This window comes from Capricornis sumatraensis, chromosome 11 (genome assembly GCF_032405125.1).
Source record: "Capricornis sumatraensis isolate serow.1 chromosome 11, serow.2, whole genome shotgun sequence".
Lineage (NCBI taxonomy): Eukaryota > Metazoa > Chordata > Mammalia > Artiodactyla > Bovidae > Capricornis > Capricornis sumatraensis.
Window position 1 is genome coordinate 99,482,907 of NC_091079.1, and position 23,292 is coordinate 99,506,198.

Consider the following 23,292-nt stretch of genomic DNA (forward strand, 5'->3'; position numbering starts at 1 on the left):
CATCCATGTTATGTGTGCTAATGATGTGCTCAGTCTGTCAGTCACGTCAGACTCTTTGTGACCCCATGGACTGTGGCCCACCAGGCTCCTCTGTCCGTGAAATTTTTCAGGCAGAAATACTGGAGTGGGTTGCCATTTTCTACTCCAGGGATCTTCCCAACCCAGGGCTTGAACCCAGGTCTCTTGCATCTCCTGCACTGGCAGGCAAATTCTTTACCCCTGGGGAGTGTCACCTGGGAAGCCCATCCATGTTACAGTCTCTCAGTGTTTCATTACTTTTTATTATTGAATGGTTTTCCACTGGACACATGTACCACATTTTGTTTATCCAGTCACCAGCTAAGGGATATTTGGATTATTTCCAGCTTTGTACTATTATGAATAATGCAGCTATGAACAATTTCAAGAAGACTTTTTCTCCTAGGTTGGTTCCTGAGAGTAGAATGTCTGGTTATATGGCAAACATAATTTGCCATATAACCAAACATTTATGTTAACTTTTTTTAAGAAGCAGAATTTTCTCAAGTGGCTGTACCATTTTACGTTCCTACTTGCCGTGTATGAGAGTTCCAGTTTCTCCAGATTCTCACAGGCATTAGATGTTATCTGTCTTTTGGATTATAGCCTTTCTTGTAGATATGTCATGGTCTTTCATTAAACTTTGAATTTTATTTCTGTAATGATTTTCATGTTAATTGCTTTTTCATGTGCTTTTTATGCCATTTGTATGTTTTCCTTGATGAAGCTTTTTGCTTATTTTTTTAGTTGGATTGTTTGTCTTACTGAGTTGTGAGAATTCTTTAGATACAAGTCCTTTATCAAATACATTTTTTGCACATATTTTCTCATAGTCTGTATGTGTCTTTTTATCTTCTCAATGGTATATTTTGAAGTACTAATGTTTTTAATTATTAAGATATTCATTTTATCACTTTTCTATTTTGGCTTATGCTTTTGGTATTGTATCACAAGAACTCTGCCTAACATATGACCACAAGTATTTTCTCCTATTTTTTTTCTAGAAGCTTTATAGTTTTAACTCTTACATCCATCCTGAGCTAATTTTGTATAAGGTGTGAAATAATGATCCTGAGTTTCTATAAATATTTAATCATCAGTGCCCTGTGTTGAGTTATATTGGCACCTTTATCAAAAGTCCAAGTGAATGTGAAAGAACAGGGTTCACGTCTGGACTATCTTCTTTCATTGACCTCATTAATTATCCTTATGCTGCCAGTACTGCAGAGTAGAAATGAGTAAATGACAAACACATACAAGATGTTAATGAGTCAGCGGAAGAGGAGGAGAAGAGGTGAGTGGAAAAGACTGGGCCGCCTGGGTCGTAGAAAGCAGCAAAATGCCATGATCTAAGAGGCCTGCCCGGTGGATTTAGTGATTCGGGATTAGGAGGTAGAGCAGATGTTCCCTTGGGAGTGCATTCTAACCTACTGTTGGTCCATCCAATGGAAGAGGACCAATACGCATATGAATGACAACTGTGTACTCAGGAAAGGTCTGGGCTGGAAATTAGCAGGGGAAAAAAAAAAAAAGGAAGTAGATAGCAAATAGCATAGGTTATAGTGCTAACAGTCATTGCCCAAGGATGTCATATAGAGCAAGAGAATATATAATCAAGGACAAAACTGCGAATTCCCACATGCAAAGAACGAGTAGAAATCTCACTGTTTTTTTTTTTACTTTTGAAGTATAGTGACATGCTGTGTAGTTGAGAAAACCAGCATTTTGGATTTGACAATTAGAAGACATTATTAGCATTTGCCTTGGCACAGTTAGTATAGAAAAGAGAGTAAGACTCGTAGTGAATTTGGCCATAGGTAGGGATGGGAGGGAGGGGGTAAATTTGGATGATAAAAAATTTCATCCAAAGGATTCTGGGAGGGTAGCATTTTTTGGGGGGATGGGAATTAAGATCATCTGCTGGGCTTGGGATAACCAGGAGTGACATACTGTAGGGAGTTTGCAGGAATGAAGGATTCAAACAGTCACACAGGAGACAGGGGAGGATAGATACCAAGAGATCAGTCAAAGAATTGATCAGCAATACTGAAAAGAAAACAGTGTGTAAGTGACCCACATTTTTTCATGACATCATTCTTCATGCCAGTATGATTTTAATTTTTATTTCAGTAGTTTAGCTTCCTGTTATAAAGGATAGAATGTCCTGGCATGAATATAATGAAAGGAGAAGTAAGGGGAAATAATATTGAAGGTACTATAATGGAAATTCTGATTATCAGATGTCTTCTGAGCTAACACAAATGGAATCAATAATCACAGTTTGTTTCCATTTTGTTTTTTAAGTTTAATCATCTCAGAGTGGGCAAAAGCAGAATGAGGAGAATAGAAACTAAAACAGTGGTCATTGGTAATTTTCTCCAAGTTGTACACTGGAGACATATCGCGCATTCATCTCTGGCACCCTGGCTTGCTACTTAATAGTTCTCAGGAAAAGGGACCTGTATTTATCTGTGATTTCCCCAGTAAGTGGGAGCCAAGGTAGCAGAGACCTAAAAAGGTGAGAGTGGAGAGCAAAGCACCTGGGTTGCATCCGTATTATCTCGGTTAGCTGTGTTCTTTCTTGAGCTCTTCAGGTACACTCTTCAGCATGTACTGCAGAAGTGGTTCATGGTCTTCGCGTTTTGCATGCGGTTTCTATTTGCTGTTTGTTTTTAAGGCTTTCTGTGAAACTTTAGAAGAGACAAACTACCGTTTTCAAAAAGAACTACTTGAAAAACAAAAAGAGTTGGAATCACTGAAGAAACTGCTCAGTGAGAAGCAACTTCTTATAGACACTCTAGAAAACAGAATCAGGTATGTGCTGTGGACTGCATTTTCAGTCCAACAAGTTCAGCTCAGTACTCTGGACTAAATACCTTTTGTCCATTTAGGAAATTTCTGACTCCAGAAGTCTTAGACTCATGGTGTACATCCTCATAGATGGGGAAAATTATTGTCTGATTATTTATTTAGAAGGCTGAAAATTTGAAGGATAGGAAATACCAGGAACATAAAGCTAGCTGTTCACCAAGGCAAACATTATTTATTTTAACCTATTTAAATCATGTTTGTTTCTAGTCATTTATACCAACTTTTCACATATTGAAACTTCCAGTTTCCCTTCTTGTCAGCATATATCAAATTGATGTTAAAATCATTTTAAATTAATCATAAGTACTGATTTCACTGTTGACACTTAGAGTCAGCAGTTTATTAAGTATATGACTCCACTTAGAGCAGCTAAAAGCTGCTAAAGCTACGTGCATCGACAACAATAAATATATACCTATTTTATTCATAGAAAACAACTTGTCACTGTACTTTACCTCTAGGACGTTATCTCTGAAACCTGAAGAGTCGCTGCTTACATCAGGAACAGACGGCAGACAGACCGTGAAGGTGGAGCCCTCTGCGCTTGAGATTGATCAGGGTGCCCTGGATGAAGAATCTAGGTATATAAGGTTTGGCTTACTATAGCCTAATCATCTGAGTAGTTGGCGGGAAATAGTCATGCTCTGTGGGACCTGTTTTTGTGAATTCAGGATCATTGTACCATGGCTCTGATGAGCAAACACAGGCTCTGTGTTATCCAGGCTATACAGTTTATTACTCATTTTGAAGATATGTCTGAATTAACAGGGGTGTGACTCGGTTAATTCGTTGATTTTGTAACCTTGACAAGTCCCTTTAATCTCTCTCAGTGTCAGGCTTTTCCGTGCCAGCGTGGGGCACTGTCATAACATCCACCCTGTCTACATAATAGGAGTCATGAATAGATAGTATATTTGAACACACAGAGAATTTGTATTGTGTATAAATCCAGGTCATCATTAATACTTCAGTGATAGTCGTTAGGCTTATAACCATGAGAACAAATTTTATGTTGGTAAAGGTCATTACAAACTAGATTTTTATTGAAAAATAGTAGGTCAGAAAGCTGAAAGAGTTAAAAATAAATCCCCAAAGGTGTTATCTGGCAACGATAACTTTATTAAATTTCTGATTGAATATTTAGATATTCTTTTTTATTGAGTATTTTTCCATTTAATATTCTTTACAGGAGGTAAAAAAAAAATTATAAGGTAATAGGTGAAGTAGTGTGCATCTGGTCTCTTCATTGTGTTTCTCTTTTATTGCAGGGCTGATAATAAGCAATACTCAAGTTTTAGTGAACCGAAAAGTTCCATATCAGACATAGAAGTAGCAGAAGTGGCATATAATGCAGAAGACTGATGCAGCTCCAGTGGTTCCTTCCATTTGTATGTTCCTGTGAATTTAGAATAGAGTGACAGATATTTAAAAAGAAAAAAGAGACTGAATTGTCTACATTAAAAAGCCAGATTGCACATGTATAAAGTTTACATAAAGGAAAATTTAATTTATTGGTGTAGGAAATATATTCATTGTTGCTTTAAATTGTCTTTTAGACAAACTGTGTATTTAATACACTGAAAAAAAATCTAGTTAAGAGTTCTGTCATCAAGGCCCACATCCTTAAATAGTGCACATAAATTATTTTGGTATTTTGCCAATATATTGATCCAGACTAACATGGATGAGCACACTGTGTGTGTATGTGTTTAAATCGCCAGTTGTATTAGTTCAGTGGACATAAATTGCATGTTGCTGTCTGTTGAATATATACTTCCTTGTGTCTCTGATCTGATATATTTTTATTAATGGTTTAAATGAGTGGTAAAGATGAGTTTTAAGTATTGACATGTTTATCATCTCTAAATGAAAGTTGCTTATTTGGAATGTTACTATTTACAAGAAGAAGAAAACTTTCTAGTACCAAAGCAAAACTCTGAAAGAGCTATAATAACACAGCTAAAGTGATAAAATAGCTTTGATTTGAAAAGCAAATTCATTAATATCCAAATACTATAATAAGTGTACCAGTGTATTACATGTTACACTTATTTATTTTCCATGTAATCTTTATCTTAAATCTCTACCTATAGAATCAATGGGTTTGCCTTTTTCAGAACACTACCTCTTTTAGCTAATCAGGGCATACTCCTTTGAAAATACAGATTCTAAGCAAATAGGCAGTCATACAAAAAATAAGAGAGAAAAAGCCATATACCCTGCAGAGTTCCTGTGTCAGCTCCTGGCATTGCGTTTTTATTTCTGTACATATAAACATGTTGCTATAATGTCTTGATGCTGATTTTCTTCTTAATATATTTAGCTAAGTGATGCACTTTATGATAATTAAACTCCTTTGTGCCAAGTTTAATTGGTGAGTTTCTTTAGTAAGTGGAGTTAGGAAAAAGAATTATATAGTGCCTTCACTATTTCACCTTTTACAAAAGTCTTCTATAGTCCTTTGAGTCTGCTTTATGAAAAAGATGTTTATTTCAGCTTTGCATATAGTTGTCCAAAGTGCCTTGTTTTGTTTTATAGTATGAAGTTACTCATTTTATTTTATATTTCTACTGTTTTGCATATTGCTGTTAATAAATCATTCTAGCATTTTGAAATTCCAGTTGGTATATTGAACTGCATATGCTTTCTAAAAACTGAAGGAAACTTATTGGGGAATTAAAATAACAATCTCCATTTTTTCCCTCCTCTAAAATTTATCAGTGTCTTGACATACAGCATATTAAGGTGCAGTTGTTTAAAATTCTACTGACATAGATAAACAGATACAATGGCTGTTGTTAGTCTTTGACCTAAAAAGGAGACTGCTTTTTACCAAAGTACCAAAACTTTTTTAAAGTTTTCATCAAAATGGACAGGTATGCTTTATCTCAGAATATTTTCGACAAATTGTATTAGAAATATGTTTCCTATCCTGGGAAACAGAAAGAGTATAATAAAATGGCCTACTTGTTCATTTCAAAATGTTTAAAAAGGCTTAAAGAGAACAATCATTTAAATTGATACCACTTTTAGTAAATAAAACACGATAATAAATTTCAGGTATTGCAGTGCTACATATATGTCTGTTTACAGTGAACCAGACACTTTCAGAATCTGGCCTTTCAGAAGATTGTATTTAAAACTGAAATGGTTGAAGAAAAACTCTTGTTAATTAGGGAAATCACTATTATTTATATGTATTTAGAATTTAATTTTTTTTACTTTTATAATGCATTTTATTCCCAGTATTATATTCATTTAGTAAATTATTTTTTCAGGCAATAGTAGCTGTCTTGTCAGATCATGAATGCCATTTTTCCGCTCCAGTTTCTGTGTTCTTATTGTCCCTACAATTACTGTAAATTGGACTGTAGTGACTAACCCAACAGGTATTTGCATTCCTCTTCTTTGCCAGCTCCAGAATGAGAGCTGGGGAAGCTTGTTTTCTCGGCTCCCCTTGCAGCCGGGTTTGAGACTGCGGCATATATCGTCAGTGGCACACGGGGACATTTGCTGGCAGCTGCGTCTGCTGCGTTGCACAGATGGGGACTGAGTCTGTGATTTTCCTGTTAAGTTTATGCTTTATATTACTGATCACTTTAAGTCTCTCTGAATAGGTGCAGTGCACTTCAAATGTAACCAATATCAATAAAAACTTTGAACGTAACTGAAACAGAAAACATTCTGTGAATAGTTTTTTAACCTTTTGAAAATTAAGTCCATGTATAAGAAACACAACCATAAAATTCAGCATTTAGAACGTGTTCTATCTACTAAACTTAGATTAGCCATTTAAAGCACATTCATTTAGAAAACCATGGTCGGGGACATCCCCAGTGGCCATGACTCTGCACTCCAGTGCTGGGTCCTGGGTTCAGTCCCTGGTGAGGGAGCTACTCCCACACGCCACCACGAAGAACCTACGTGCCACAACTAAAGACTCTGCCTGCCACAACTGAGACACAGCACAGCCAAATCAGCAACAGCTATTTTTTTTTAAATCAACAAATGTTTATTTAAAGGAAGGAAACACTGTCCTGAGATAAACCATGTAGTTTACTGCACATGTCTGTGAGACAAAGGAAACAGTGGCCTTAGGTCCAAGAATAATTAGTCTGTTTTTGAAATGGGTTTTTATTACTTCCAGTGATGTTAAAACAAGTTTGTATTCCCAAATAGTAAAGAAAGGAATCTAAATTTTATGGCAGATTTTCAAAGAGCTACATATTTGGTCCACATTTTGATTCTTTGTAGAAGTAGCTTTGTTCCGTTGCTGTTTGTTTCGATGCTGTTGGCTTGTACTGGCAAAAACGGTCACCAAAACTTGTATTTTCAATACATGTGTGTTTAAAACTGATGTCTTCTCTGTCACATTGTGTACCTGTTACGAGAACTCATGGGAGAGAATTCTCTTAGGTCTCAGTTCCAGTAAAACCTGTGCTTCTCCTAAACAAGTGATTTGTTTTTATCTTAAAGACTATATTACTATCTTGTTTTGTTTTCTGGGCAGCTGTAAGCCAAATTGTGGTTCACCCATAGCTACTGTATAGAAGCTTATAAGTTCTGCTTTTGTGTAGTGAATATGACTTTATTTTTCTCTCATTTTCACTTAACTCCAATTTTCTTCACTATTTAACTTATTCAATTAGAGCAGATGTATTTTTGTTCCAGTAAAGTCTCAGGCCTGAATATTTTAGACTCCGTTAGATAAGAACTTGCCATAGCCTGCACTGAAACAGTTCTTGCACCCTTAAGTGATACCAGTAACTATACAAATTACTTTAAAAGGTGCCTTTGAGTAAAATCAGTAAACGTGAGTGCAAATTTAGACATGCTGTCTGTTGGTAGCTATTGGTAGCTTCTTGGTCAGAGCACAATATTAATAAACTCAAGTTATGGTTTTAACTGTTGCCTCAAATTAGAGCAGGTGCTACTTACCATTTTGATATTTCTCACTGACAGAAAAGTGATAAGTATCAGAAAGTGACAAAAGTGATCTTTTCCATAAGATATTACAGAAAAACCTGAACGAAATTTTTGGCCAACCCAATAGAACAGTATTGTGTTATCTCCAGATAAATAATTAAAAATACAGCCAATGTATACTCAGTAGATGAAAGGGAGCATTTTAGATGCAGGGAAGACTAGATACAGACTTGAAATGTCCTAGTGAAATGTTTGCAACCAGCTAATTATATTCAAAGGGTCACTAGTGTCAGTACCTGAACTCCTTTGCTGCAGTGTGAAATACAAAGCCCCTCCTGGGGAGATGAAGCTCATGAGCAGAGAAGGCAAGAATGACCTGATCCGCCAGTCTAGTTTTCCAGTTCCCTATATAACAAATATGCAATGACTAACCCAACAGGTATTTCCGTTCCTCCTCTTCGCCACTCCAAAATAAGAACTGAAGAAACTTGTCTCCGCTCCCCTTGAAGCTCAGTGACACACATGGGCGTTCGCTGGTAGCTTCTGGGAGACGGCTCGCTTTTCTTGTAAGAAGGTAAACATGTCACTGACCTGGCCTCTCCAGCTTCCTCCTGTTTTGACCTCAGGTGCTATCCAGGGGCATCACGGAAACCACGTTGCAAATGAGGTGTGTGGCAAGCATGGGGGAAGAGGAAGAGGATCGCAGGGACTCCAGCTACTTGTCAAACCACCCTGAGTTGTAGCTTTTTGTTAATTATGCCAAGATAAAAGTTATCTTAAATTTGGATTGTAGGTTGTAAGCTTCAGGAGAAGATAAAAACCCTTCCTGTGATGATACTGTTTATCACCAAAGAAAAAAAGGAGAAAAAAGCTTTGAAAGCTAGAGGGAAGATAGGAAATCTATTAGACATATCAAAGGTCGCTTTACATTTGAGGCTCCTTTTGACAACTCAAATATGAATGAAAAGATCTATTATTCTATGTATAGATGTTAGTCTGGTCAGGTGACTAAAACACCACCACAGACTGGATGCCTGAAGCAATGAATACAGTGGAGGCTGGGCACCAAGATATAGGGGCCAGCAGGGTGGGTGTCCGATGAAGACTGTCCCTGGGGTTGCAGTCAGCTGCCTTCTCATTGTGGCTTCACGCGGCCCTTCCTTAGGGTGTCTCTCATAAGTACAGTAGTCCTGTTGGATCAGGGCCTACCCTTGCGACCTCGTTTAAACTTCATTACTCCCCTGTGAGTATGCGTGCATGTGCGTGTGTGTGCTCAGTCGTGTCTGACTCCTTGCAAACCCCTGGACTATAACCCAGCAGGCTCCTCTGTCCATGGGATTTCCCAGGCAAGAATACCAGAGTGCATTGCCGCTTTCTGCTCCAGGGGATCTTCCCAATCCAGGGATCGGACCCACGGCTTCTGCATTGCAGATGGATTCTTTGCTACTGAGCCACTTTAGAAGCCAGAGGCTCCATTTACAAACACAGGCAACACTCGGGAGGTAGGACTTCAATATATGAATTTGGGAAGAACGTGAACATTCAGTTCCGAACAGTATGGAATGAATATGACATCATTACATGTCTACAAAGATTTTTCTCAGTTCAAAAGATAAAAGGAGATAGACTTTAAAAAAAAAAAACAACCCAGCCTATTCTTTCATTTGTTCATTCAACAACACTGAATATCTACTGTGTATCTTCTCTGGGTTATAAAAATTGTTGAGAAGTATGTGATCCCTTCCAGGAGTTTAGAGTGAGTGGGTTTTTTTATTATCTATAGCAGCATGGTAAACGTGATAATAGAGATATTCATGATGAACTGCGGGAATGAGAGGACTGGAAGGGGGCAAATGAGACAAGCAGCAGAGGTCCAGTGCTTTAGCTGCTTTTTCAGGTGGAACGCAAGGGCACACCAAGCCAAGTGTCAGCTCCAGCCTGCACAAGACACAGGTATTAGCCCTAATTCTCCCTCCCTCTTCCCAGGCCTTAGGAACAGCTACAAAATGCAAAAGTCCACCTCCCTGATGTAATAGATCAGAGACACATACTGCGATACACCCGGTAGGCATGTTAATGTAGGGCACATACTGTATCTTCATTTACTAATGTTCTGACAGCGGTTCAAACTTTTACTTGGTGTAGCTTCACTAGGATGAGAGTTCCTGGTTCTCTGTCTTGATAAGCCACACCCCGAGCACTTTTGTCTGAATCTTGGCTTTGGTTTGGATCCTGTGACGTGAAACATATTTTCTTACTGTTTTCTTCAGTCCTGTACAGTTATTTTGCCTTTATTTTACCAAGTGTCATCTGACCTGGTTTTTCCTAGAAATAACTATCTCATATTTCACTGCTTTATATAGTATTAATAAATATATTTAAACTTAGTTTAAGTATGGCTGATACAGTTTTGAAAACCAAACTGATAGTTTGGTAATCAATCACACAGGAGTGCAGGTGTTCTAAGCAGCCAGCCATGAACATTCAGCTTATCACAGACGGTGAGCCCATTCTATAGAGAACATGGGAAACTTGAGTGGGTAAATTATGTCTGTATTCTGAGCTTGGAGGTGACAGCAGATCGCTTGTCTGATGCCTTGAATCTATCCAGTTCTCTTTGTCTCCACTGCCATCGCCCTGACCGGAACCACAAAAACCCCTCATGAAATACAGCGCTGGGAGGGTCTGTCGGCTTCCACCTTTGCCCCACTTTACTCCAGTCTCCCAGAGCAGCCTTGCTGTTCTTCTTGAAAAACATTAATCATACCATGTTTTTTTCTCTACCTAAACATTTTCAAAGATTCCTCATCACTTTTAATATTATAATTCCCAAACCTCTCTCTGAGGTCTCCAAACATGGCTCCACTGTGCCACCCCTCTCCCTAACGCCCGCCACAGGCCACCTTCCCATAACCCCTGTCTAGAGAGCCATACCCCAAGTCCTACCTGGCTCCTCTCCTCCAAGTCTCAGGTTAAATGTTTCCTCTTCAAGCAACATAAAATAGTCCTCAAAACAGTCATTTCCATGTCAGTTTTCTTATTTTCTGTCCCACTTGCCTGCCTCCCCAAAGCTTGCCCCAAAAGGCAAGGCTTTGCCTATTTTCCTCTAATCCCTGCCTGCCCCACAACTACCAAGCTTAGAAAGAAATGGCAGATGCTCAAAATATTTATTGAATAATCCAAGTTAGGATAATAGTAGAGAAAATAGAGGTATTTGAAAGGAAAATGTAAGTCTTGGGGATTGATACTTCCTGTGGGTTGTTGTGCTGCCAGCTGAGGAAGAGAATAATGCAGGAAGAGCGGGGTTTAGGGGCTCGATTCAGCTTGGGACACACTGGATTTGAAATACGATAGGTCATCCAAGTGGAGCTCTCGAGCAGGCATCCAAAGTTCAGAGGAGCGGTCTGCCTTGCAGAGCTCAAGTCAGGTTCATAAGGACTAACTGCTCTTCACACCTGCTGCCTAGTCTGCGTTGGTCTAAACCCTGTCAGGGCCTCGTATGTAGGCAGTGCTAAAATGAACACCAGAAACGCATGGTCCCAGGTGTGCTACTGTGACAAGCATCAGAAATACACTGCATGGGCCCAGCTGTCTCATCCAGATAATTTGTTTTTCATTCCAAAAGTAATTTGTAATCAGAGAGAACCATGTTTCTCTTCTTCCTTTAGAGGGGATACAATAAGAGCACCATACCACAGTTTTGTCTTGTTTGGGCTAATTTTAATATTTAGCATTTAAAGTAAAGGTTAAGAAAAATTCAAATATACAGTAAAATTTAAATACTTCAACCTCACTAGTAATCAGATATAGTTGCTATTTTTTTAATGTATTTTCACTAGAGTTGGAGCAATGAAGAAATGTATATGATGTTTAAAAATTTTGCTTAAAGGATATACATCACATTTATCTTGAACATGTCAGCCAGTTTCCAGTACTGAGGAGATTTTGTCAAATATTTTATGATAGATAAAAAGTAGACTGTATTGTACCCAATAAAGCGATGTTACAGAAGATTTAAAGATATTCATGATATAATTAAAATGAGCATACTTCAAGATAGTACTATCTCACTTTTAGAAGTAAAAAGGTGTTCAACATTTATGCATTTGTATACAGAAAAAAATCATAGTCATGGTTATCTACTTGATGGAATTATGAAGGAATCTTATTTCCTTCCTGTCATGAATCTGTATTCTCTCTTTTCTATAATAAGCATGTACTGAAAAAAGTCTTTGTAATTTTTAAATTATTTTCAAACTAATAGTAATTAGTATGTTCATTACCCCATCATCTACAGTGTGTTTGCCTCAAGGCCAGTTCCTTCATCTACTTCACTCCTATCAAAGGAAGACAGTGCCATCCACACTGTGGCCCTGTGGTGGTCCAAATGGAGTGTGGAAACCCTCAGCTCGGCCTCTCCCATAGCAGGCACTCGTAAAGGAACAGACTCTGACAAACGACCCCCTGCACCGAATAGCGTCACCTTGGCCCTTCAGGAGTCTACCTGTGAACAGGAGAAACACTGGGAAGCCTTCATTAAACTGACGTTGGTGGACGGACTGAGAGTCGTTCGTTAACTAACCTAGTCATTCCATCATTTACCCTGTATTTTACATTTTGAAAGCTTGAGTAGGCTCTGTCCGGTTTACAAATGGTTTTTGTTCTAACCACACTTCCTCGTGACTTAATCTGTTGGGACTGCATGTTAAGGCCCTCCTCAGTCGTGTCCAACTCTGTGCGACCCCATGGACTGTAGCCGTCCAGGCTCCTCTGTCCATGGGAGTGGGCAGGTTGCCATGCCCTCCTCCACGGGATCTTCCCATCCAGGGATCGAACCCACCTCTCTGTCTCCCGCGCTGGCAGGTGGACACTCACTAGCGCCACCATGGGTAGACAGTGCTCTTTCAGATTAATCTTAAAAAGCCTTTCCAATATATAAGGTAATAGAAATCTGCATAATGATTGCAATGGGACAATTTATAAAGTTTGAACTGGTGATTAAGCAAGAAAAATTTAAAGCAAATATTTGTGTGGACAAACAGGGCTTCAGGGGGCTCCCCAGGTGGTGCTAGTGGTAAAGAACCCATTTGTCAACACAGGAGACATAAGAGACTCAGGTTTGACTCCTGGGTTGGGAAGATCCCCTGGAGGAGGGGATGGCAATCCGCTCCAGTATCCTTGCCTGGAGAATCCCATGGACAGAGGAGCCTGGCGGGCTATAGTCCATGGGGTCGCAAAGAGTTGGACAGGACAGAAGCGATTTAGCACGCATGCACAGGGCTTCAGGAAAGCAGATTAGTTAGAGATGAAAGTTAAGTGGAGACTTTTGTAAAGAATCGAATGGGAGATTTCCAAGTGAGCCAGGCCCAGCACAAAGAGATGATACAGATTTGGAGTCTCCTCAAAATGACACATCGGGCCACCTCAACTACATGGGCCCACAAGCAGTGCAAACGGTTTGCCAGAAGGATACAGACCGCTTCCAAGCCAGCCTCCAGCCAGGTGACTCAGGCAGCACACTCGAGGCAACAACTGCACAAAGTCACGGAAGCGGAGAAACCGCCAGGTCCCTCCCTGTGTTCGGTCCACCAGCTGAGGAGGAGCCAAGTCAGCCCACCTACCACGACACCATTACCTGACAGTTCGTTCTGTTTTTTAATGTCTTCATGCATTCATGTTTCACAAAAGACTATCAATCACCAGCTCTAATTTTATACTCGTTAATCAAAGTAAGGGCTGTGCTTTTGCCTAAAATGGATTAATGCTTTACTTATGATAAATGGACAGGAATTGGAAGACAGAGGAAGAAGTGAAAGATGGCCCGAGGTGAAGTAATGAAAGCATGCATAATAAGGAAGAGCAAGTTACAGCAGCATACGGGCTCATGCCCCAGAAATGAAGGAAAGATGAGCAGAAAAACATGGTGGAGGAGAGTGGAACAGACGAAAACAGGAGGGCGCTCAGTGTGGGAGGCTGATAATTCACAGTTTCAGACCGCAGTCCTTGAGCTACTCCATCAGTGATTTATTTACAGGATCTTGGAGACACTGGTTTTATAGTACATGAATGGCTTTATGTTCAAAGTAAGATTTTACTATATGTGTTGAAAGATAGAAATATGTTTAGAAATGTCTTTCAGTTTTTAGCTAGGCAATGCATTAATTTCTCCTTTATGGAGGAGCCTTTGTGGTTGGTGCAGCTTGTGTGTGTGTGTGTGTGTGTGTGTGTCAGCCACTCAGTCGTGTCTGACCCTTTGCAACCCAATGGACTGTAGCCCACCAGACTCCTCTGTCCATGGAATTCTCCAGGCAAGAACACTGGAGAAGGTTGCCGTGTCCTTCTCCAGGGGATCTTCCCAACCCAGGGATTGAACCCAGGTCTCCTGCACTGTAGGCAGATTCTTTACCATCTGAGCCCCCAGGGAAGCCCCTGATATAGTTTACATGGATATATTCATAATGCCATCCTCAAAATAGTTTGTAAAAATCTGTGGGGTTTACTTTTCTGAATATGTCATATCTACAAAATGTTTCCTTATTTTCTCCAGTTCTTAGAACCCCAGAACCTTCCAAGTTCACTTATCTCTTAATCCGAAGTTAGTTAAGAATATACTTTAAAATTAAACAGACCTAAGCTTGGGTTCTTGCTTCTTACCAAGTAAAGCAAACTACCTCGGCTCTCTGAGCCTCAGCACTCCTTTGAAATAGAGATAATGGGAGAGCTCACCAGCTCACTTTGTTGAAACGAGGACACGTGGGAGGGTATGTCGAGCACGCAGCTGTGGACCTGGCACCACCCTCGGCCTGGAACCAGCCGAGCCCAGGGCAGCGGGGGGCTTGCATAGGCGCCTCACGCAGTGCCCACCAAGCTGTGTCCCCGAGAGGTCGCAGTTCAGCCACAGCGGGAGAGTTAGGAGGAGAGAAAGCTCCCTGAAATGCTGAACTGTCCATATTCCTACCACTCACAGTTGTCTCTTTTTTTTTTCACAGTTTTCTTTGGTGATGGTGGGATCTCTGTTTGAATATGTTCACGGACATGCACGTTTAAGGCACCCTAGTTGACAATTAATCTGAGGTCACCTCCTCAAGGTCGCCTCTCACTCTGCTCACTTCTTAGTCATACTAGCCTTTTAAGCACCTGGAATGTTCTACTTGCCTACCCCAAACCTTCCAGGACAACATTATCGCTACATTTTCTTTCAATAGAGGAATAAAGCCAAAACCTACGGAAACCTCAACTTCCTGCTTCTGCAGTCTGCCCAATAAGTCTTGTTTTATGAGTGATGCTTACAAACTGTTCTATAAACACTGAAATTTAAAATGTAAATGTAAATACATAAAGCAAATAGGCATATTGCTTAAGGACACAAAGAAATAGGGAAATGAGAGAAGCTGATTTGTTGTCAGATATCAAATTCCTTCAAACATTCTTGGAAGCATTTTTCTTTGGGTTTAATCTCACCTTTCAAATATGTCAGAGGAATACTGTTGATTCGGTGTGCTGTCAAGGCATAAGAAGCTGATACAGAAGTCACTTCCTAAATTTACTTTCCAGGCACAGAACGGCCACCGTGACCAGACGGACAATATGCCTTGCGCCTTGGTTGGTGCCTCACTCAACTGCATAGAGAGCTTTTAATTCTGAAATGTTTGAAAGCAAATATTATTTGAGTAATGTTATTCCATTCTTTGTTTACAAGCTTCTGCTAAGAAGTGACATCATCTAAGAAATTTGTATTTTGAGATATGTAAATAAGAATTTCCTTGTGTACAGTGTACATGCTAAGTCAGTGTCTGACTCTTTGTGACCCCATGGACCGTAGCCTGCCAGGCTCCTCTGTCCATGGGATTCTCTAGGCAAAGATCCTGGAATGGATTGCCATTTCCTCCTCCAGGAGATCTTCCCGACCCAGGGAAAAATCCACATCTCTTATGTCTCCTGCATTGGCAGGCGGGTTCTTTACCACATCCCACCTGGGACGCTCTAAGAATTTCCTTAAATTTAACCAATTTAATCATGAAAGTCTTGCCTATGTCTATAGCGTTTCTGGAAAAATGATGGCAACAAAAACACAATCTATGCTGGCACTGGATTCTGTCTAGAGAAATATCATAGGAACATTTTAGACTTTGCTCTCAATTACCCAGCATTTTGTGGTCTGTTTGCCCACCTCAGTGTAGGGCCTGTGCTTGACATGTGTGCAATGAACAAGGCCCTTCCTGACCCAGCCACTTGCGCGGGCGCCTCTGAGAGCCCTCGACTCCAGACATGCTGTCTTCCAGCTCTGCATGGCGAGTCTCCACCAGGACACCCGGAAGGTGGGCCCCTAGCACCGAGTGCACGCCTCTAGTAGGGCACTTACTGCTTTGGGTTGTACTTGTTTAAGGTCATTCCCCATGCAGACGCTAAGCATACGCACGCCAGAGGCTCTACGGATACGTGTTTCATATGAATGGATGGATTAATCTTGGAAACTAAAAATAGGTTAAAAATAAGGTATTTGAACCTCTTAGCCCTCAGACATGCCTTATGATTAATATGGACTCAGAGGGTGTAGTGTAGCTAAAAGTACTTTTAGAATTGGCTGCTTTAAACTGACCCTTAGCACGAATCCCGTAGGTAACAAATCTGCCTTTCCCCCAGAAGCTACTGTGATTCAAAAAGCTTTTCCACAGCGGTTGAGGGGTGCAAGTGTGCAGACAGACTCTACTTCATTAGCTCCGAATCCTAGAACGTTCATGCCTGATGGAGCCCATCAAGTAATTCTTCTGCTCCAAACCCCTCATCTTACAGGTAAAACCTCACACCAGGAAGATTACCTGAATACTGATCAAGCAGTAGAAGGCTGTGGAAAACAGGTCTCTTTGGTTCCCAGCCCGGTGCTGTTGTGTTTGGTTATATCCATAAAGATGGCATGGCTATTGGATCATAGCCACTATCTGTGTGTTAACTTTTTCACAGCCACTGGAGAGAGGTTCTCAATTTTGTCCTTGAATCCAGACTCCAGTTCAACCTTTTAGGCTTACATCGATGGAAGAGGTTGGTGAAGAAAGGTCTTGCAACATATTTTAAGTACTTACTTATTTAGTTGGAGTGTAGTTGCTTTGCAATGTTGTCTCAGTTTCTGCTGCACAGCAAAGCGAATCAGCCATATATATACGTATATATATGGGATAGACGATATATGTATGTATATATATACCCTCTTCCTTGTATTTCATGCAGCACATTTTATTTTTTAATTGGAGTGTAGTTGCTTTACAATGTTGTGTTAGTTTCTGCTGTGCAGAAAAGTCAATCAGCCACATGTACACATATATTCCCTCTTCTTGGGTTTCACGCGTCACATTTTAATACCAGTAAGTGTGAGTGCGTGCGTGCTAAGTTGTTCCACTCCTGTCCGGCCCTTTGCGACCCCAGGGACTGTAGCCCACCAGGCTCCTCTGTCCATGGGATCCTCCAGGCAAGAACATTGGAGTGGGGCGCCATGCCGTCCTCCAGGGGTTCTTGCGGACTCAGGAATGGAACCTGCGTCTCTTACGTCTCCTGCCTCGGGAGGCGGGTTCTTCACCACTAGCGCCCCCTGGGGAGCTCAGTATCCGTAAGCAGGGTCAATAGCTTCCAGCCTGAGCCTGGATGCATGCATTCTATCCTCCTTCCTGATGGCTTTGAGAATCGCTGCCCATTCCGACGCTGGAAGCTCGCAGCTAAGGAGCGCTGCGGCTCTGAATTTACTGAAATGTTGAGCCCTCAACTGCTGCTGCAATCACGCCGTCCCGATTCCTCTCTGCCCCTGAGCCGCGAAAGCCCCGCCCCTGGGAGCCGCCTGCTGGAGAAGTGACTGGTGCTTCTCGCATGGCGGAGCAAGCACGTTGGCTCCTATCAGTTCCTTGAGAAGCAGCCAGCCCAGGCGACCCCCAGAGAGCGCAGTCGCAGGCCCCTGTGCTGGGGAGGAGCCTCCAGCGCTCTCACAGCAAACTTGGGGTGGTCACCGGCCGCCTCGCCTCACTGGTGCACAAGAGGGAGCGTGAGACGAAGAAAAGAGGGTCCCAAAGACGGCCGACTTTCAGGCTCGGTTAAACCATACGGCCAGCCTTGTTGCCTAGGTTATAAAGAAGCGGGTATCCGTTCTAAAATTTCGATGAGTAAAATTCAAACAGCATTTTTTCAGGAAAGGAGCAGCTTCTGGCCAAGTTTAGCGAGCCGCTCCTCTTGGCCTTGGCGATGAGCTAGGAGGGCCCGGTGGGAGGGACAGCGGGTGGAGGCGGGGGTGGGAGGGGCTGAGGTGGGAGGGCCGCTGGCGGGAGGGGGCGCCTGGTGGGCGGGGCGCCGGTGGGCGGGGCGCCTGGAGGGCGGGGCGCCGGTGCGAGGGGCGCCGGCGGGAGGGGCTCCCGCGGCCCCGGGTAGCATCATGGCTACGCGATGGAGGCCTCGAACTTAGGTCCGCGGTCTGGGCCGGGCTGCTGTTCCAGGGTCTGTCTGACCAAAAGGAGGTGAAGTCCAGAAAGCTTCTCTTGAGTGACTGTCTCATCTGAGAAAACTGGGCTACCATCCCATCCAGACCTCCAAGAGCAAGAGAAGAAGGTATTTCATTTACTGTAGAATTTTTGGTGAATTGTTACCTTCACAAGGTAGGAACAGAAAACTGACTTTTGCCTTACTTTTATATTTGAAATTTCAAAAGTCATTATCAACCACGTTTTCATTGTAGCAGACTTCAGAGTATCCGTCTGTATTATTTTACCTGTTTTTCACTTAGGATGCCAGCTACACAAGCTTGAAAGTTGTCTGTTGCTAAAAGTTTTTCATAATTCTACTCCCTATATTAGCTTTTTCATTTTCTCACGTTCTCTTTATTCTATTTTCAAAACTTTTCTTGGGCTTTAGCTCCTTTTTTACTCAGCTAGTATTCTAAACATTGTATGCTTGACAACTTTTGTCAGTTTATTTTGAAAAAATGAAATTCTTCCTCTTTACTCCATTTCTTCCTTTTGAAGGAGAAGTTGACATTCAGAACGAAGTGGCTTTGCTCAGATAATTAAAAGACGGAAAGCTGCTTCCTAACTGCATGGAAATAGGATGTTTTTCCACACTGTCAAAATACAGTAGAAGCTAGAAAGCCTCCTGGACTTTCCCTGCTCCCATTCCTTCCTCCGCTGGGATTGCCACCGCCGGTCTGGTGGCCGGTCCTCTCCCAGCCCGCCGCCTTCTCTCCATGGCTGCAATCACGAGCTCCATGCTCTGACCCTTCTGCAGATCGCCCTCGGCAGCCCTGAGGTCACCGACAGGCCCCAAACCGCGGTGTGGATGGCCCAGCCCGCACCGGTCTCCGCCCCACCCCCGGGTCCCCCTGCCTCCGGGTACCCTCTCCCCCAGGAAAGGGTCCCCGTGTCCGCCGAGCCCCTCGAATGGGAAGGTGAGCGTATCTGACTCTTCAGTCCCTCCTGACCTCCCTCCGCTTCCAAACCCCACTGCCCTGTGCTCAGTTCACGAAGCCCTGGGTGGGTCTCCTCTGTTCACTCTGGCCCTCTCCAGTTGTGTCTCTGTTTTTGTGACAGGCTGGACTTTGTGAGCGCCAAAGAATTGATGCTCTTGAACTGTGATGTTGGAGAAGACTCTTGAGAGTCCCTTGGCCTGCAAGGAGATCCAACCAGTCCATTCTGAAGGAGATCAACCCTGGGATTTCTTTGGAAGGAATGAGGCTAAAGCTGAAACTCCAGTACTTTGGCCACCTCATGCAAAGAGTTGACTCATTGGAAAAGACTCTGATGCTGGGAGGGATTGGGGGCAGGAGGAGAAGGGGTCAACAGAGGCTGGATGGCATCCCTGACTCGATGGACGTGAGTCTGAGTGAACTAGGCCTGGCGTGCTGCGATCCATGGGGTCGCAAAGAGTCGGACACGACTGAGCGACTGAACTGAACTGGACTGGACTGGACTGGACTTTGTAAACCACAAGATGATCAGCACTTAAAAATCTTCCCTTGCCTTCCTAGTACCTTCCGCATAACCCAAACCCTCCCCTAGGACATCTGAGGCCTTCAGCACTTGCTCCCAGGAGCCTCATCTTTCCCCACCTGCCGTCTCTCACCTTCCCTTTCTGGTGTGCCGGACCCCCTGGAGCCCAGCGTTCTCTTTCACTTTACCCATCAGCAGCGCAGACTAGACCCTTCAGCACTCAACCAGGCAACAGCTGGTCCGGAAGGCCAGCCCAAGGCAGCCAAGCAACACTGGGACCCTTACACATCATACAGGACTGACTTGGGTGTGCCAGCCTCCCCTGATCAGACTTCTTGAGGGCACGCAACTGTGCTTACCCGTTTCTGAAAGCCTAGTGCCCTCCAGAGTGCTTGTTGTATCCACTAGAGAAGCTGTGAGCAAGATGACAATGGAGAATTTTTGCAGTGTCTCATGTGCCGGGCACAACATGGATGTTGTTGCCTGTATTGTTATATTTAATCCTAATTTTGACCATGTAAAGATATCTTCAATACTTATCTGACACATGAAGAAAATAAAGATCAACAAAGGTCAATGGTGGAAGGCCATTGCGGTGGAAGCGGCAAGGTGACTTCTGAATCCCCTCCAGCAGAGGACTGACGGGCTCGCCTCCTGGCCGCGTTGCCTGTGCTCTCCTCACCCCAGGACCGCGCCCTCTGGCAGGCAGCCGCACCCGAGTGAGCAGCACGGGGTCGCCGCACTCAGGCGCCGCTTCCTGGTGCCCTCGTGGAGCCAGCAGGGCCTCCCGTGAGACCGCACTGCCCCTCAGCTCTCTTGTCTAATCCCTCCCTGGGGCACGGAAGCCAAAGCCGACCTTATTCAGCTTCCTGTTTTCTTTTCTGTCTCAAAGTCAGCTTCCCAGGGAGCCTCGCCAGGAGGAGTCTGGCAGCCAGTAGCCGGTGGCCCCCGGGGACCAGACGAGCGGCCCCGCTCAGCGCTCTGCTTGTGGTTCCCTGGACTGCACCCCCCCCCCCCGTGATACACAGGCCTTTCTTTCCTCTGTGTCCCCGGGACTCAGCACAGGTACTCCACAAGTATCTGTCAGTCATCCTTCGCTCTGTGTTCTGGCTTGGGTGCTTAGGCTCATTTGTTGACAGTTCTCGCCCCCGGCATCCTCACAATGAAGTCTGCTGCCTCGAGGGGGCAGGCAAATGATCTTCTAAACTCATGACGTAGGATCAGGTCAGGAGTGGTCAATGTAGTTGCTTCCAGCAATACCCAAACCCTCTAATGTTAGACTTTGTTTTCTTTATCAGTGTTTTCAGAAACTCAAACATTTCGCAATTCCATTTCTCCTGCTTAAATAACAAGGCTGATCCAAGTCTTATTGATGGTATTAACTAAATATCTTTAAAGACGTTGAGAACAGAATGTTTTAAGAGAAGTCCCGAGCGCTGACCCTGGGCCTGGAGGGCGTGCGCTCACACGCGTCCTGTCGTGCACGTTGTAACCGGCGCTGCGGGACTTCAGGCGCTGCAGTCGTCACAAGCCGCGGAAACGGCTCCGTGCCCCAGATCCTGCCCACAGGCATCTTCAGGAAAGAAGTGAGGGCGAAGCAACTCACATGCCTTTGAGCCTTCGTTGGAAAACCTGATCTTGAACTTGTCGATCTTGACCAAGAACTACAGAAGGGCTACCTTTTCCAGTAGGGACTCAGGGGAGTCAGTGTTTGAGCTGTTATTGCTTCAGTCTTCTCAGCTAAAGTTTGCGTTCTTTCTCTGCAAAAAGCATACATGTTCATGAAAATAAAAACTGTCAGGAAATAATTAATATTAGAAATGCACCAATCTGGCCCAGTTTCCCAGGAGCTTCTGATACAGTTTTAGGCCTATGTAATTTTGTTGTTTTGCACTGTCCAAAGTAAAATAATCTTGTTCTTGTTGTTCAGTCGCTAACTCATGTCTGACTCTTTGCAGACAAAATAACCTTCCGGGAGATATGCTAGGAGGACGCCTGCACCTTTTTTCTCAGTCTGGACCTCTGCTGCCCTCTACAGCCAAGGAAAGACAAACAACGGTCTTTTCTTAGGTTCTACTTGTCTGGAACTTTTTTTTTTTTTTGTAAGGATTTTATGCCCTTGTCATCTTGTGAGGAAGCACTTGTATCAGCAGAAATACAGGGAAGACGTTAAGGATATAGGTATTGAACTAAGTGAAAGTGTTAGTCTCTCAGTTGTGGCCAAGTCTTTGCAGCCCCGTGGACTGTAGCCTGACAGGCTCCTCTGTCCATGAGGTTTCCCAGGCAAGAACGCTGGAGTGGGTTGCCATCCCTTCTCCAGGGGATCTTCCCGACCCACGGATGGAACCCACATCTCCTACATTGCAGGAAGATTCTTTACCATCTGAGCCACCAAGGAAACTTGATTTCAAATTCTTCATCCTAATTAGCAATTGTATGACCTCAGAAAGTTGCTTCATCTTTTTGAGCCACTTTCAGATTTATTAATGACTACATATATTAATTAATTAATATCTAATTCAAAGCCATGTTTTACAAACTAGCAAAATACTGAATAAGACCTTTTGCACTCAGTTGGCATAGAATTAGCACATGGCAGATGGTGACAAGTGATACCTAAATTGCCTCTGTTGCTTTGAGAATTGGCAAGAGGAGAAAGAAAGTAATTATTAAGCATTAATTTTGTACCAGGTACTGTACCAGTTTTACATATATATTCCCATTTAATTCTCATGATAATCCAGTGATGTCAAGGATATCGTCTTCCTATTATATCAAAAAGGTATTTCAGCCTCAGAGAAGTTAAGAAACTTTCCCAAGGTCACAGAGCTGGACTGTGACCTACCTAAGAGCAGGATCTGTGTCTTGCTTAAACTCACAATATCTATAATTAAGTAATCTTTGGTGCAAGAATATATGAAAAAATGAATAATCTGGGGAATGCATAAGGTAAATATGAACCTTATTTCCCATGCAGTGCAGACTGTGCAAATGTCTCACTCAAGGAAACAGGAATCTTGCTGGAATGTTAGCAAACCACGTGGACTGTGATTCTGCTTTCATAAAAGGCACAGAGAGCGCTGCACACCACTTTGTGCAGGATATTTTGTTTTATACAACATATTTTAGTTCCAAGTACTTAAGGAAATCTGTGTTCAATTATTAACTGACTACTAGTGGAACAGAGACTTCACTGGACACACACAGCAGAGACTACAGACCAAAAAAAATGAGTTCAGAAAAGTAAGCAAGCAAACACATTCAAGAAACAACAAACACTGCGGGAAGGATTGTAATAGTCACATGTATGATATCAGAATGCCCTGTTTCCAACAACAGCAAAGTAATATGACACACACAAATAAGACAGTGCGCTCCAACCACAAGGAAGCAGTCAGTAGACGCTGTCCCCAAACAAACCAGCTGCTGGGCTTTTAGACAGATAGTTTAAACTGGCTATTGAAAATATCTTCAAACAGCTAAAACAAACCATTTCTAAAACACTAGAGGAAATCATGAG

General features: G+C 42.6%; 1 protein-coding gene across 3 annotated transcripts in view; it reads left to right on the plus strand.

Moving 5' to 3' along the window:
• The window catches only part of SNX16 (sorting nexin 16), a 34,587-nt gene extending 27,480 nt beyond the window's left edge, over positions 1-7,107 (plus strand). For all 3 annotated transcript variants that reach the window (XM_068983456.1, XM_068983458.1, XM_068983457.1), the window contains 3 exons: positions 2,696-2,832; positions 3,351-3,470; positions 4,158-7,107. In XM_068983456.1, the coding sequence (XP_068839557.1) occupies positions 2,696-2,832; positions 3,351-3,470; positions 4,158-4,251 (351 nt within the window). In that variant the 3' untranslated portion in view covers positions 4,252-7,107. The remainder of the gene's footprint in view (positions 1-2,695; positions 2,833-3,350; positions 3,471-4,157) is intronic.
• Positions 7,108-23,292: the final 16,185 nt, after the last annotated feature.